At 40.3% G+C, this 16942-nt stretch overlaps 1 protein-coding gene across 5 annotated transcripts in view; it reads left to right on the top strand.

Moving 5' to 3' along the window:
* SLAIN2 (SLAIN motif family member 2) overlaps nucleotides 1-16942 on the top strand; it is a 65054-nt gene that overhangs the window by 17574 nt on the left and 30538 nt on the right. For 4 of the 5 annotated variants that reach the window (XM_043513890.1, XM_038398216.2, XM_038398217.2 and 1 more), the window contains exons 2-4: nucleotides 3048-3196; nucleotides 15367-15531; nucleotides 16770-16931. In XM_043513890.1, the coding sequence (XP_043369825.1) occupies nucleotides 3048-3196; nucleotides 15367-15531; nucleotides 16770-16931 (476 nt within the window). The remainder of the gene's footprint in view (nucleotides 1-3047; nucleotides 3197-15366; nucleotides 15532-16769; nucleotides 16932-16942) is intronic. The other variant, XM_038398218.2, reaches the window with a different exon arrangement.

Genomic DNA, 16942 nt, shown 5'->3' with positions numbered 1-16942 from the left:
CCCCCTCAAACCCACCCGCGCCCTGTTATTTTTAATTAAAGTTAAGGACAGGTTGCAGGCTTCCATGAAGTTTTGTTTAATGCCCACGACCAGTTTGTGACACTTTCTAAAGATAACCATGACAAAATCTTAACCTTAATCACCTGTCACCTTTAGGAAGAATCAGTGATAAACTCTTAACCCCAGCTAGAGTTTAGAAATGCATATTTTAACTCTCATTTCTTTCTTTCACAAGGAAAAGAGTTTAGCCTTTTTTTTTTAAGTCCTTATTTTCTCAGCCCATATCGGCAGGGCTTTCAAGTCTCAAATGTTGTCTCTCTAAACATAGAATCCTTGCTTAGGAATTAATTTGAGACTTACATTAATGTTTATGTAATAGCTTGTCACTATTGCCTGAATTGTCAGTGTTCACAGCATCAAGTTGTGATGTCACAAGATTGATATTAGGTGGAGAGCAATTTTGATCTCATCGGTCTTTCCCTTTTGTAATTATAGGATTAATCTACTGACAGTGATTATGCCCAGAGAAGGCATGTATCAGATATTAAATTGAATGGTGGTACACGTTCATGGCCATGTGAGAGACATTCCTTTTTGATCTTTCATCTGGTAGAGAAATATAATGTCTCTGAGTTCCTTCATCTGCAAGTTTAAACCAGTCCACCAGGACGCAGAACTTTTAGTAAATGACATGTAAGTTTTGATTTCCAGTTTTCAGGGTATTAATGAAATTGAACACTGACTATAATCATGAACAAAATCATTCAGGAGACCAAAAGAGCTTCTAAAATAGAATATAAAATGGCCCAAGTAGTACATAGCTACAAAAAGAACCCTCTTTTTGTAGTGCCAACTGAGCATTTAGAATCTTGGAAACTAGCAGAACAGTCAAATCAGTTTTTGTATTCTCTCTATTTTGCAGTATACCTGTTTTATATAAATGTGGTAAATAACATCACTTCATAGGAAAGGGACCTAGTACTCCTTTTCCCCCCCATTTATGAAAAACTGGTGGATAAACTGATGTTTACCCTATTGTATATGAAAAAACAATTAAAACATCTCTGGGGGAGAAGTGGCTTAAAGCATGCTTTAAAAAAAATTGGTCTGCTCATTCATTAGTGAGGGTCTTTTGTACCTTTCTCTTCCTCCCACAAATCAAGTCCCTTCAGAAGGTCCATATAGGGATTGTCAATTTCAGGATAGTAAACCTTTGTAAAGTTCATCAGCTCTATTCAACCAAGTTTTGAAACCTTGGCTGAGGAAAAATCAGTTAATTTCACTCTTCTGCTAGAGCTATGGAAAGTAATTACTGTGTTGCTGATGTATTTGGCACAAAGGAAATGGGAACTTTTGACCATCTGTTTTGTATAGAGGAGTGGTTAACTTAGCTGTCATATGTTCCTAAACTACAATACTTAAGTTGGAATCCTGTTTAGTTGGAATTTAAAGGCTATCATTAGATGAATAGTTAATGGTAATACAAGCCCTTATTCCATTATTTATTTTTGTGCATGAATTTAGAGCTCTTGCAGCAGCAAAAGCTAGAGTTAAGGTTGCAAGTTGGCTTCTATGGATATCCTGTACTTTATAACTTTCTCTCTTCTTTAGGGCTAAAACTTTCAAACTTTGGTTTTAACCTAAAGATGAGATGAGATGTTTGATTTAAATCTTCACTATTTGGGGTACGTGTCTGGGAAATACCATTTTCCCTTAGGAATTTTTTTGGGGGGGAAAATGCTCAGATGGCTGAACTTAAAAAATTCAAACTTGTGCTTAGTCCTCAGTGAAGAATAGTTGTAGCTTCAATTCAAAGAGAGAATGTTAAGGTTTGTTTATATGAAAACATAACTGAACATTGTTTTGCGTACAAGGGCACTACAATAGTTTATACTTTAGCTATTTACTTTTGGTACCATGGTGCCCAACTTTATAGCCTCACTATTTGGTTATTCCTTTGGTTACCAGTTACTGCGGCTTAATGTATGGAGATGTATAAAAGCAGCTCCACAACTCCTTGATGCTTTCTTTCCTTTCTCTTAAAGTTAATGCCACTTTAAGGCCAAAACCATAAATGCATAAATGAGGATTTCCATATCACAGTTAATATGCCCACATTACTAAACTTGGTATGAAGATAGATTTTTTTTTTCTTTAAAATAACTGGAAAATGTGTGTTTGGTTTTTAAAAGATTTGGAAATTTGGCCTAGTTATAAAATGGCATAATTTGTATGCAATTTATTGTACACTAAGTTGGTATAAAAAGTAACAATGCCTCTGATTTTCAGATAACGGTAGAAATTGGTGGGAGCTACAGGTGCTTAGCATATCTGAAAATCAAATCTAGTATATCTGTATATTACCAACTGAGCTATTATGTAATATGAATTTCACTTTCTATACTACCAACTTTTTCTGGCATTGCTTTGTTGATCATGGGTGTGAAGAGGTGTGATCTTTGCCAGCACAGCTGTGTTAGTCGAATGCCCCTAGAGTAGACGCAGCTATACTGGGCAAACTGCACTTTTGTCAGTATAGCTCATCTTCCTTGGAGGGCGGGAATGGTGTTGGGGTTGGAAAAAAGCAATAGAAGTACAGTTTTGCTGGTATAAGCCATGTCTATACCAGGAGCACTTTGATGATGTAGTTAGCAAAGCACTCCTACTGTAGACCTGGCCAAGGTTTGTCAGATACCCCTTTTACACCACTTTAAGGAGTACAGTAAGTACTTGCCATACTTCTTAAAAATTCTTCCTGCTTATGTAAACTTTCCTCAGATTTATTTGTATGTTGGTTGTGATTGTAGTGACTGTGCTCTTGAGTATTGGATGATTCTCTTTCTTTAGAGTATTTGGAAGAGGGCTGATGAAAAGACCACCACATTGGCTTTACAAATGACCAAAGTAAATGTGCAGTTTGTCTACCAATATTGACTTGTGCTCCCCTTTTGGTAGCTGAGAACAAAAATTGCATAGTACCTAGTATTTTCTTAAAATGCCCAATCATCTGTCCACTTACTAACAACATATAATTTTTCCTCTCTTAGGTTATATACATCACCAAAGAAGAAACTGACTCCAGTGCAGAAATCTGTTAGTCCATTAGTTTGGTGCAGGCAGGTACTTGATTATCCAAGTCCTGATATTGAATGTGCTAAAAAATCACTGATCCACAGGCTTGAACAGATAATGTCAGGTGAGTTCATGTATTAGCACGTGTTGACATTGTGTTTTACGTTTTAACATAAAACCTTGTTTTAGAATAAATAATGCAATATCTCTATTCTGCTAGTGATTTCAGGGTTGGAGGAGTTTCTTCAGTCTTAAGATTTTGTGATGTTTCTCAGATGGCAATTCATTCTCTACTTATTGTTTGGGCCAGGTAAATAGAAGAAAGGAGAAAGCAATAGACCATAAGAATCAGGATTATGCCTCCTGATTAGTGATATTTTGACCAGTTTCTGCTTCCCCTCAAGCCATAAAACTTTTTTAAAAAGTCCAGCTGCTTAATCTGAAATTTGTCTGCTGCCTTAGACGTTTAAACTCTTGAGGGGAGAACAAACTTATCAGGCTGATAAATTCTGTGCATTTACCCTTAATACATTTAGCTATGTAGTTTGACTGTACTAAATCAGCTGGGAATTTTTTTTGTTTGGTTGTTGGTTGTTCTTGGCTAAAGAAATGGAGACTGAAGTTAGTTAATAGTTTTGGGACACTAAATGGATTTTTCAGTGGATTTGAGATCTTGGTTATTCCTTTCCAAGATGATAGAGACTAATGTCTTAAATGATATAATTGGCCCCGAGATAAAGGAGCCACTTAACACTCAAAACTGTGGCTAATGTCTGAGTGCCTGGTCCTGTGAAATGCTGATGGGGGTCCCCCCTCATGACTCCTGTTGATGTACCTAGAGGGAGGTACTCAGCTGCCTGATTCTGTCTTTTTAGTTTTCTCTTCTTTGCCAAATAGCACTACTTTTCCATTAGAATCCCATAACCCTTGGCACTTATTTGCAACCTTTAACTCTCTCCCTAAACTCCTCCTTTCTCTTCTATCTCCATGTGGGATTTTGCTGATTTTAAATAAAATATCAACAAGAACTATTGTTAGAAAGAAAGGTAGGTCAAAACAACCTTTCCTCCTGCCCCCTCAACCTTATCCCCCTCCCACTTACAAAGTTTAAACTCACTCTCCTCCCCCCCACCCTTAACCTTTTTTTCCACTGGCTTCTTCAAATTAAAGTTCTTGTCTCTACCAGCCTCAAAAAATCCTCATCCTTTATCGTGCCTGCCTCTCCAATTAGCAGCTCATCTCCTTTTGCCTCTACATCTCCAAGCACACTGAATGTGCCATTCCCTAGTGTTGCCATGTTCCTCTTTTTGAACTCCACCCTGGATCTCTTCTAACCTGATTTCTGCTCTCCTGATTTCATTTTGACTTTCTGGCTAAAATCTCAGGGGCCTAGATTTCATTTTGTCCTCTCTGCTGCATTTTACAATCAGGCACACCCTCCTTCCTGATATCAAGTCCTCTCTGGGCTTTTATGACTCCTTGTTTGCTTCCTACCTTTGATAGTTCTGATGTCTCTTGGTGGGCCATTGCCCTTGTCTCTCCTACTTTGATACCTACAGAGCTTTTTCCTCAGCTACTGTCCGTTATCCTTTTATACGCTTTATCTGGGGCAGTCTGATCTGTCTGTTTTTCAGCTACCGTCTTAACACTAACTCACAAATCTGCCTTTCCGTTCTGGACAGTCTTCTCCCACTACATCCCACATTTGTCTCTCTCTCTCAGATCTCCTTCTGAAGGTGTTGCTGTTAAACTTTGTGACCCAATATAACTTTCCTCAGTTCTCCGCATTCTGTCACTTTTGACTATACTACCATTATCCCCATTACTGTCTTTAACATGAAAGTCGTGTTTCACCGCTCCCTCTTTCCTGCCCTTCACAGATGCTATCTTGCTTTTTAGCTAAATATTCATCTTATCAATTTAGGAAGGCTATTTCTTTTGTTAATTTAGTGCATAACTTGTGGAAGGCCTACTACACTGAAATAAAAAGGTTAGACTGAAATTCTGAACACTGAATTGTGCCCAGATATCACTGGGATCTCTGAACTTGTGTTGTTGTGTATCGTGGATCCAAATTGAAGAAGTTTTCAGGAAACTACATATTTTGGTTAAGCTGAATGTAGGGAGCTAAATTCAGCCCTGGAATAAGCAATCACAATTCCATTGTCCAGGCCTTGAAAATCCCCCTTGCCAGTGATAAGCAGTTTTCCTGTGAAAGCACCATCAACTACTACAGAATTTAAGCTTTCATTAAAATAAATAAAATTCTAGCCCTGCTTGTGTGCATGAACCTTCCCAATATGAAACAAGCATTAAACCTAGAAGAGTTGTCTTGCTAAGGACACAGCCAGGCAGTTCTGCTGTTCAAGTCTTGCTAAGTTTACGAGAGTGAAAACTAATCAGAACCCTGTGGGTAGCAGTGAAATTCAAAAGAATCATGTCAGTTTCACTTTGCTGTTCGGGGGAACCATGAGCAGCAGCAGGGACTTGCACTAGAGCAGTGGTTTTCAACCTTTTTTCATTTGTGGATCCCTAAGAAATTTCCTTTTGCAGACCCCTTTGGAAATTTTAGACATAGTCCGCGGACCCTTGGGTTGAAAACCACTGCACTAGAGCTATTTACTGAAGAGCATTGCTTAAAAATGGAAACTGGAGTAATGAAGACACTTACCCTTCAGTTAAGCCAGAAAGTGACTGAGCAGTAGGATAGCAGAAAACTCCATCACAATGTGCAGGAATCTGGGAGAAAAGTAGTATGGCCTCTCCTCCCAGCCCACTTGGAGGTTCTTGAGTGGATGGGGAACACACAATGTTTCTCCCTCCAGCAGTCAAAGGTGTTTTGGGGGAGAATAGGGGTCATAAAATTTCAGGCAACTCCTAGGTCAAAAGGCTATAAAAGATGGAGACCCCCCTGAAGTAGGATTCAAGGAATCCCAGTACCTGCTCTTTTCTTAATAGCTAGGGTGGGCTTCCCTATTCTAGGCATCTGTATGACTAATTACACAGCCTCTAAATGCCTTACTGTCTTGAATGTATTTATCCTCAAACATCCCTGTGAGGTAGGTAATTACTGTTGTTCTAATTCTACAAAGGGAACTGAAGCACAGACTAAGTGACTTGCCAGTGGTCACACAGGAAGTCTGTTGCAGTGCTGGGGTTGGATCCTGGATCTCCCAGGTCCCAGGTTAGCATCTTAACCACTGGACCATTATTGGTGTTGTCCTAGCCTTGGGGTGTTCTTCTTATGTCTTTGGCTATTGGTATGTTCAGGTCTTCTGTTTAGATGTCAACTTGTTGGGATAGACAGAAGAAAGATTAATGTAATTTAGAAAAGTGTGGTAAATTTGAGGGGATAGGAAATGAAAAACAGGAAATGTAGGAAATGTGTGGGGGAAATTTTGTATATGTATTTTAAGAGAGAGAGAGAGAGAGAGATGGAAGGAGAGAAGGAAGAAACGCTGAGGACCCTATAGGAGATACTTATAAGAAAAGTGAATAAAATCAGGAAGGAAAAAGAATGTAAACCTCCCCAAAAGAGGGATGTAATAGTAGTAATTAATCTTCCTGATTGCACTCTCATTTCATATGTATGTGAAATTATAGGCAGGGCAGTTAGTATCATCTATTACTAATATTGCCCAACAATTCCCAAAACCTTAACTTTGCCCCACTTTAACAATTTGATCTTAAATTTTCCATTCTGGGTGTCTGCCTCTAGCTAAAATTTTGAAATTGGTGTGGTGGTGGCCTTTGTATCAGGGATGTGCTTTTTGTCATCCCCATGAAAATCTGAGTATATTTGTTCAAGTTACACACCTTTGACAAATGTCAGTTCACATTTGTTAAACAGAGACTTTTCCGATTTTATCAACTACAATCTCGGCAGATTCTATCCTCACTGAGCATACTTGAGCCTCTCTCAGCTCCTAGTGCTTACTGCACTGTGCATATTGCATCCCCACAGAGTAACTGAGCATGCTTCCTCCAGTGCAGGGCTATAGTGGCACAGCTGGACTTCTCCTGTGGTGCCTGTTCACAGCAATTCTGGGCTGGGGTAGGGCCTGGTACTGGTACTGAGAGCAGGAAGCCTGTATCTCCTATGTGCGCAGTGACCTTCTTCTCTTCCCCCCACACCACTCCCCTTGCTGGCACCTTGGCAGCATGAAGGAAGAAGTTGGATTGAATGCAGAGGGGAACTAGGTTAGACAGAAAGGAATAGATGGGGAGAAAAACTGACATTGACAGGACAAAAAAACTGGAAGAGGAGGCTGGGGAGAGGAATTCTGGGAACTGGTGTGGGAGGGAATGGTGACTAGGACTCATTGGAAATGGGACTGGGTTCGGGAGCCAGTGGAAGGGAAGAGAGACAGGTTTTATAAGGAGCTGGGATTAGGAACCAGTGGGGGGAGAGGGAAGACTGATCTGACAAGGAACTGAGGTGCGGTGGGGGAACTAGAATTGGCTGGGCAAAATGATTAGGACAAGGAGCTAGGGACTGGAGAGGCAGAGATTGGATCAGTGGCTTGGGGAAGGAGACTAGGACTGAGAATCAGAGGAGAGGGGAGATAAGATTGGACAAGAAGCCAGGAGCGGGAACTGGGATTGGCTGAGCAAGGACTGGGGACACAGCATTGGGACAGAAAGGGAAGCTTGGGACTCAAAGCCCAGAGTGGGAGATCTGGCTTGACTGAGTAGGGAGACTGGGATGAGACATCTGGAGGAGTGGAGTTGGTGACTGGGCAGGGGATTATGTCAATGAGCTCGTTGTGAGGAAGAGACTGGACTGGTTGCAGGTAACGGGGGAGAAGAGTCTGTGTTCAGTAGAGCACTCCCCCCTCCAGACCCTGGAATGGAACCCAAGGTTGCTGAATCTCACCATGCCTCTGCTGTCAGCAAATATCTGTGAAACTCTCAGGCACAGTGTGTCTCATCTCCTTCTAGTCTAGTAGCAATGTTATATGTGGTGGACCTAAGGGTTCTAATCCTGCTGATGATCCAGGTAGGGGTCAATATGGTGCCACAAGATGGACTTATTAAAAATTCCATTTGCTTCTTAAAAAGCCTAGGAAATTGCACACACAGTATGTTTAAAGAACATTATAATAGAGTTTCAAAATAAAGAACTCAAAAGTTAGGAAATGCTAGAATTAAGGTTGCTTGTGGAACTTTAATGCAACCCCCTTGGGCACATGTAATTAAAGACTATCATAATACATGATTACATGTACCTGGCATGGACAACTTCTGCCCCAACAGTTTATTTGATAAAGTGATAAGTATAATGGTTTTATAATGGAAAGTGTTAAGCAACCTTAGTAGGCAGTGCTACTAGCCTCACCTATACTCTATAATGTGAAATCATCTATCCCTACATTGCGTATTAAACATATTGTGATTTTTTTTAAATTAAAAAATGGCTGGGGAGTCTTTAGTGGTGTATGTTTCAAGGGTGTTTCACTGTTGGGTTTCTACATGACTGCAGTGCATGAGTGTCACCTGCTTGGTCTTCTCTTGAAACAGGTTTCAGAGTAGCAGCCGTGTTAGTCTGTATCCGCAAAAAGAAAAGGAGGACTTGTGGCACCTTAGAGACTAACAAATTTATTTAAGCATAAGCTTTCATGAGCTGTAGCTCACAAAAGGTTATGCTCAAATAAATTTGTTAGTCTCTAAGGTGCCACAAGTCCTCCTTTTCTCTTGAAACAGGGTTCTGTTTAATGTATTCTATCATTACTTTTTGCTCATAAAAACGGGTCATGCGGCTAGAGTGGAAAAGCTATCCAGGTGTCCTTGCATCATGTTCATGTAATCCAAAACAGTCCTGGTGGGATTAATTTAAGACTACTAAGTGATTTCCTGAGCCTCTAAAACCAGGAAGTGAAACTGATTCTATTTTTAAAAAAAACTTGAGTCATTGCCTGATAATAGAATGTTGGCATCTATTTGCATTTATAAAAACCTGTCGCTTTTGCCTTTTTTTTTTCTTTGTTTGTTTGAAAAAAATGTCCCAAAACAAAAAGGGGCAGGGAAGAGAGGTGATATGGCAGTTTGGTGACAAAGGATGCAACTTAAATTGTGCTTTCATTGTGAAATCTTAGGGGCAGTCTGTCAGCTTTGTACAATGCTGGGTATATTGTCAGTGCTTAAGTATTTGGCATAAAAAGCATGACTAGTATATAGTTTCTTATAGCGCACAAATCACTCTGGATATATGCATAACAAGAACTATTACCATGTCACTCATGGAATGGAAAATCCATTTTTGAGTAAAGCAGTGACCTTGTTTGGGGCCAGCTTTATACTTAATGACAGATTTTATTTCTGGTCAGTTTGGATTACTACTGAGGCTGCCAGAATAAGTTTGCCATCTGTGATTTTCATTAAATTAAAGAGTTCTGGATTTCAGAAAGGTTGGTCATGATTCTGAAAACTGATCCATTAAAAAAAATTAGCTTAGGCATGAAGTGCTAACGTGCTTGAAAAAGTCCTGTTGAGAACCTCATGATTTTTGCCAGAAGAAGGGAGTAGATCAATTTGTTAGTGTTACCTGTCAAAAATAGTTACTGTACATTAGATTATGAATGTTTCCAATTGCAGACTTTTCTTTTCCTTGGGGAGACAAGGATGGGGAAAGACTATAGATTGTTCTCTGGAATATTCTGAAAGTTCACGTGGAGCAGTATCATTCATCCTGGATAAATTATGACATGTATTAAAAAGGAATTATAGGTGGGTCTGGTAGCACTGCTTATTAAGGTGACCAGACACTTCCCATTATAAAAAATTTTTTTTCATTGTAACCAGAATATTTAGCATTATACAGCACTTTTTATGTTCAAACCACAGTTCCCAAGGCTTCAAGTCAGTTGCAGCTTTGAGTGCTCAGCACTTCTGTATATGAGACCTCAGGTCTTCAAGTCACGCACCAGAATATTGAGGAACGCACTGTGAAAAGTTTTAAGTGACTTACTCAGTATTGCCTAGAACTCTGGCAGAGGTAACAATAGAATCCAGATTCCCATGGTGGCATTCAGCTACTTCAACCATGAGATCAACCTTTATCCTCGTGCAGTTCCCTGTTTTATTCACTGATACCTTTCAGCTTCTACAACCAATGAAGCAGGGGCCTTATAGACAGGTTTCCTTCACTATCCAATCCTGACATCTCCAGAGTAGGTCAGCCTGTACACCAGAGTTCCTCAAAGGGTGGGGCATGCTCTCCCTAAGGGGGCATGGAGGACCATTCAGGTGGGGGGAGGCACAGCTGGTGCCCTGTCCAACCCCCACAGGGGTTGTGGGGGTCCACCACGCAACTCCACTCCTGGCCCTGGCCCCAGCCGCTGGCCCCAGCTGACGGTCCTTCACCCAGGGCCCCCTTACCTCTGTCCACGACCCTCCCCTTTCTTCCCCCCGCCCCCCGAGCTGCGGTCCCGCTCCCAGCCATGACCTGGGGGTAGGGGGGAGTGCAGACCGATATAAGCGGGGGCACGACCCTGAAAAGTTTGATGGCCACTGCTGTATACAGAATGAGAGATCCTGTGGAAAGAATAGTATGTGACTGTGTAATTAAATACTGTATCGTAATGCATATGTGCAGGAAGGCCGAATTAAGATTGCATAGACACCCTTAATTTTGACATTTCCTAAGTTTTGAGCTCTTGATTTTGCAATCTTAACATTCTTTTAATCTTTATGTGTATACAGTGTATATATATGTTATACTACAGAGCACACCTGTATTTACCATTTTGGCCTTTTACAGATGCACAGGGGGATTGGGTTCACCTTTGTCATAAATATAAAGGGAAGGATAAACACCTTTAAAATCCCTCCTGGCCAGAGGAAAAACCCTTTCTCCTGTAAAGGGTTAAGAAGTAGGATAACCTCGCTGGCACCTGACCAAAATGACCAATGAGGAGACAAGATACTTTCAAAGCTGGAGGGGGGGAGAAACAAAGGTTCTCTCTGTCTGTGTGATGCTTTTGCTGGAACAGAACAGGAATGGAGTCTTAGAACTTAGTAAGTAATCTAGCTAGATATGCGTTAGATTCTGTTTGTTTAAATGGCTGATAAATTAAGCTGTGCTGAATGGAATGTATGTTCTTGTTTTGTGTCTTTTTGTAACTTAAGGTTTTGCGTAGAGGGATTCTCTAGGTTTTGAATCTGATTACCCTGTAAGGTATTTACCATCCTGATTTTACAAAGGTGATTCTTTTACTTTTTAATAAAAATTTAATAAAATAATAAAATTCTTCCTCTAAGAACCTGATTGCTTTTTCATTGTTCTTAAGATCCAAAGGTTTGGGTCTGTAGTCACCGATGCAAATTGGTAAGGATTTTTATCAAGCCTTCCCCAGGAAAGGGGGTGTAGGGTTTGGGACGTTTTCGGGGGAAAGACGCTTCTAAGTGGGCTCTTTCCCTGTTATATATTTTTTTTAGACGGTTGGTGGTGGCAGTAATAAAGTCCAAGGGCAAAAGGTAAAATAGTTTGTACCTTGGGGAAATTTTAACCTAAGCTGGTAAAAATAAGCTTAGGGGGTTTTTCATGCAGGTCCGCACATCTGTACCCTAGAGTTCAGATTCGGGAAGGAACCTTGACAACCCCTTTTTTTTTTTAAACGTGATGTGGTCTGTGCATGAGGATCAAGGATCATTCCTTTTGGCATGAGGAACAAAGGTTTAGTTGGAACATAAGGGAGATCAGTTTTTACACTTGGACCAGAGTAGATTCAATACCAAGAGAACTCTGGTCCAATCTTATCAGAAGATGATAATCTTAGAATTCCAGATGCTGTTCTAAATTAGATGCATTTTGTAGTCAAGGAGCTAGCTTTAATAAGGGACGTCAAATTTGCTTTTTTTCCCTTAGAGTTTTCATTCATGGTATAGTAAGATGAGTTAGGTTAAAGATTAATTTCCTAATCAAGGTGTAATGCATGTATTAAACTACAAATAGACTACCCTTTTGAAGTGGACACACTTGAACAGTTATAATAGATCAGTCTGAAGTAATCATAGTTCTGGGATGTTTACATCCTGTTTTTCCACTGAATACATCCGATGAAGTGAGCTGTCGCTCACGAACGCTTATGCTCAGATAAATTTGTTAGTCTCTAAGGTGCCACAAGTACTCCTTTTCTTTTTGCGAATACAGACTAACACGGCTGCTACTCTGAAACCTGAGATGTAGTGCTATTGAAGTAGTTAAGTTTCAAAGTAGCAGCCGTGTTAGTCTGTATTTGCAAAAAGAAAAGGAGTACTTGTGGCACTTTAGAGACTAACAAATTTATTAGAGCATAAGCTTTCGTGAGCTACAGCTCACGAAAGCTTATGCTCTAATAAATTTGTTAGTCTCTGAAGTAGTTAAGTATACTGTGAACTTAATATAACCGTGGAGCCACTCGAGATCAAATCTGAAAAAATTAGGCTAAAAAGCAGGGACATAAGAAATGTCCTAATAAGAACTGCTAGGTTGTAGAATAACCTTGCAACAGTAGAGGTGGAGCCCTATTGACTGGACAAAATATTAAAAACAATAGAAAATACACAGTAGTGAACAGTCTTGGACTACTGGGAGAAAAATTCTATCATACTTGTCCAAAATATTGCTGTAGCGCTATAAGCTATAATATGTTCAGCAGCTAATGTAGGCTAACTATAGTATGATAACTTTGATATGTTAAACATTTACTTGCCCTCATGAGCAGAGAAACTTTCTGAAGCAAGAATAATAGTTTATACAATTTTGTTATTTAAACTTATATTGCTCACAGGTAAGCAACCATTTGACCTCTCTGAATGAAGCATTTCACCCCAAAGCATTACAAACTTTCACTCATTCCTCTTAATATTTAAGCTCCACCAACATACAAAGGAAGTAACGCTGGCAGCAAGGAGGACTGTTCACTCTAATTAAACAATATGTTTCAATCTAAATTTTGCTGCTGTAGCAGTGCACTTCAATTATTTCCATAAAGAATCTGTCTCTTACCCCTGGTTATATTGTTTCTGATACTGAAATATAATAGTAGAATATCTTCACCATTCAGCTTTATCTGAATGTTTGTCTTTTGTGCAAAATAAATCAATAAATATTCAGATAAACTTGAACAATACTAAGAACAGTGTTTTATTTAGTTTTTTTTGTTTGTTTTACAGTAAAACATCTAGGAGTCGACATGTTAGTTTTTTAGATATACAAGGTGCCACAAAACTCTGGAGACCTCATTTGAATAATTGTGAATCACCTTGCTTTTCAGCCAAACTATTTGCAGTTTTATGGTCTCTCCAGATTTGAGTGACACCTGTGTCACCACAGCCTTATTTTGTCATTCTTCTATAACACAAAAATCCTTTAAGCCTCAGGTAGGGAAGAGATCTTCATTGATAATTTAATGGCAATTCTGTAGTATGGGTCTTGCAAATACTGCTTTTTAAAATATTCTGTGTACACTTCTGAAGTGTGTTGAATTGTAGTCAAGTCACTTTGAATCCTAGACAAAAGTAGACTTGATTGAAGAATTTTTCCTTTAGATCAGATGATGATGATATTGTGTTTCAGAAGTAATATGTCATCACTAGGGGAGACAAAGAGCTGTTGTCGTCTCAATGTGCATATAGTTTGCAACTGTACATCTTTCATCATACCCAGATGGGTTCATTAATATACTATCTGAGTGACTAGCTAAGGCAGGCATGGGCAAACTACAGCCCAGGGGGCCACATCCAGTCCTCCAGATATTTTAACCTGGCCCTTGAGCTACTGCCAGGGATCAGAGAGTGGGGCTTGACCTGCTCCGGTGCTCCAACGGAGAAGTGGGATCAGGGGCTTGCCCTGCTCCGTGCGGCTCCTGGTAGCAGTGACATATCCCCCTTCTGGCTCCTATGCATTAGGGGCAGCCAGGAGACTCTGCACACTGCCCCTGCCCCAAGTGCCGCCCCCACAGCTCCCATTGGCTGGGAACCGTAGCCAATGGGAGCTACAGGGGTGGCGCCTGCGGGCAGGGCAGTGTGTAGAGCCTCCTGGTTGCCCCTATGCATAGGAGCCGGAGGAGGGACATGTTGCTGCTTCTGGGAGCTGCTTGAGGTAAGTGCCACCCAGAGCCTGCACCCCTGACCCCTTCCCGCATGCCAACACCCTGCCCCAGCACTGATTCCCCTCCTGCCCTTGAACCCCTCTGTCCCAGCCCAGAGTATCCTCCTGCACCCCTAACCCCTCATTCCCAGCGCCACTCCAGATCCCGTACCCCCCCAGCTGGAGCCCTCATCCCCTCCTGCACTCAAACCCCCAATTTTGTGAGCATTCATGGCTTGCCATACAATTTCCACACCCAGATGTGACCCTCGGGCCAAAAAGTTTGCCCACCCCGAGCTAAGGACTTGTATAAGAGTTAGCAGGATGAAGCTCCACTAGAATGAGAATAGAAGGTTATTCTCGTAGGCTGCCATTGACTCCTTCAGCTGAGGTATCCTATTATTCACTTTGCATCTGAAGGTCTTATTATATACGTGCAACTGGTTTTTTGTAGAGCTGTAGATTAATGACCAAGAGGACTTTTCCTGTTTGTACTTTGGAAAGAAAAAGGTCAAAATCTTCTTGTCAACGGGAGCATGTTTTGACAGTCATAACTTTGTTCCTTCCCAGGTGCATCATAAATTGTGTGTGGTTGCTTCAGAAGCCTGTTCAGCTAGTACCAAATGCAGTTGGCCTCTTGCTTAGCAGCCCTCTTTGTATGGATATCTGCAGTGGCTTCCATTGTGCTTGTGTGCAGTTCAAGTTGGTTCACCTTAACATTTTCTTCCTGAGTGCCTTAGAGACTGCTTTTATGTTTGATTCTATGGCAGTTAACAAAAGCCAAGGTGCTTGAGCCTGTTCTTTAAAAGGGGGAAACCTAGAGTTTGGTATTTTATGGAGGAGTTTGTTTCGCTTTTCCTTTCCACCCCCACAGTCTGAGCTATGGGGCACTCTACAAGGCTTATCTACTACTCTTTTGAAGCGGGGGTGGGGTGGGGGGGGTGAGGTAAGCGGTGTGAATTTAGTCCTATTGAGTTGGGTGAGGAAAACTTGTTAGTGGTGGAGTTCTCTCATTTTTTGTGTGTACTTTTTGATTGTATGTGTCTGGAACCTAAGATAGGTACTTCTTGTAAATGTAAAAACACAAATGTTTTTCTGGTGACTGAATTGTTTTACTTGAATTGCCTAGTAACTCAATCATGTTGAATGACTTTAAATACTACTGTATGTATGTTGATCTTCACCAATTCCTTCAATGTAGCTTTTTTCCCCTTTTCATACAGTCCTCAAGAGACCAAGTTTGTACAGTAACCCTTTCAGTGCGGTCAGTTACACAAGCCCTTATAGTCCAAATGCTAGTAGCCCCTACAGCAGTGGTTTCAACTCGCCTTCCTCAACACCAGTGAAACCTCCTTTAGTGAAACAGCTCGTATTTCCTGGTAGCTCAGGTAAGTTTCTGTTCTAAAAACATGGTGTGCTCTTGAGTTGTAGGATGAACTGGCAAGGAATTAAAGCTTATGTGGATAAGAAAAGATATTCTACTAACAATCTGAGTTTCAATAGGAAGCCTGCATTATATGTAAGATACTAACTTTGTAGGAAAAGCATTTGGCCAGCTTATTTTGGCATGAGTTATGCCGTTTCCCTCTGGGTCTTTTCTGTACTAGTCAAGTAATGTTACACGGACAAATGATGCATGTAACTTACTTGTATGGATATGAGTCATATTGCATTTATTAAATGGTTTGGTACAGCTTTTTGTAATATACGTTCATAATGGTTATCTGCACTAGTATGGCTGCAAAGCCTACAATTCTCTTATGCAATGAGGCAGTGGTATAGCCAGCATCAGTGCAGGTGGTGTAGAATCTTGTGGTACTAACAACCATATAAACTTGGTGTGAAAAGAGTGTGTGTATGAAAGGTATGTCTTGAAACTTCGCAGTCTGACACGCATACAATAACCTTTGGCAGTGTTTTTTGCCTTTATCTGTGGCTTTTTGAACTCAGTTTCTCTGGGACATCAGCAGACCTGTTGGGGAATGGGGAAGGCATCAGAAATGTGAGACTTTCTAGCAGCTTGTACAATTCTGCAAATGTTGATTAATAAAACCGCTTTAAACAAATAGTATTGGTTACTGGATGTATAAAGATTTTTTACCTAAGTTACATATGTATTAAATTCCAGTTACGTATTTAAGATTGTAACTTAACACGTTGTATATGCAGTTATCCAATGGATCAACAAGTCTCTTGAAGTTTCTCTTGAAAATAAAATGTCTTGAAGTTTATAAATTCATAGATTCTAAGGCCAGCAAGGATTCCTGTAATAATGTAGTGTGCTCTCCTGTATAACACAAGCCATAGGACTTCCCCAAAATAATTCTGGTTTAAACTAGACGGCATCTTTTAGAAAAACATCCAGTCTTGTGGAGAATCCACCACAATGCTTGAAAATGGTTTAAATGATTAATTACCCTCAGTATTTGTTTGTTTGTTTTTAAAAGCCTTATTCCCTGTCTGAATTTGTCTAGTGAAATAGCTGTTTTGCTAGATAGTGGGACACCCAGCCTTTCATCCACTAGTAGCCACTGAACTACTATGATACACTAGTAGCTACTGAGCTATTAAAATACAGTGCAGTGTATTTTGTGGGTTTTACTTTAATTTCTTTATTCTTGTACAGGTCATTTTAAGAGTTCAGCAGATAGAAATCCTTCACTAAGCCCACAGTCCTCTATAGACAGTGAATTAAGTGCTTCAGAAATGGATGAAGACTCTCTTGGATCAAATTACAAGCTAACTAATGTCACAGATGTGCAAATTCTAGCTCGGATGCAGGAGGAAAGTAAGTACTTT

This window comes from Dermochelys coriacea, chromosome 4 (assembly GCF_009764565.3).
Source record: "Dermochelys coriacea isolate rDerCor1 chromosome 4, rDerCor1.pri.v4, whole genome shotgun sequence".
In the NCBI taxonomy this organism is placed as follows: Eukaryota; Metazoa; Chordata; order Testudines; family Dermochelyidae; genus Dermochelys; species Dermochelys coriacea.
The sequence above is the reverse complement of the archived record's forward strand: the minus strand, read 5'-3'. Positions and strand labels throughout refer to the sequence as shown.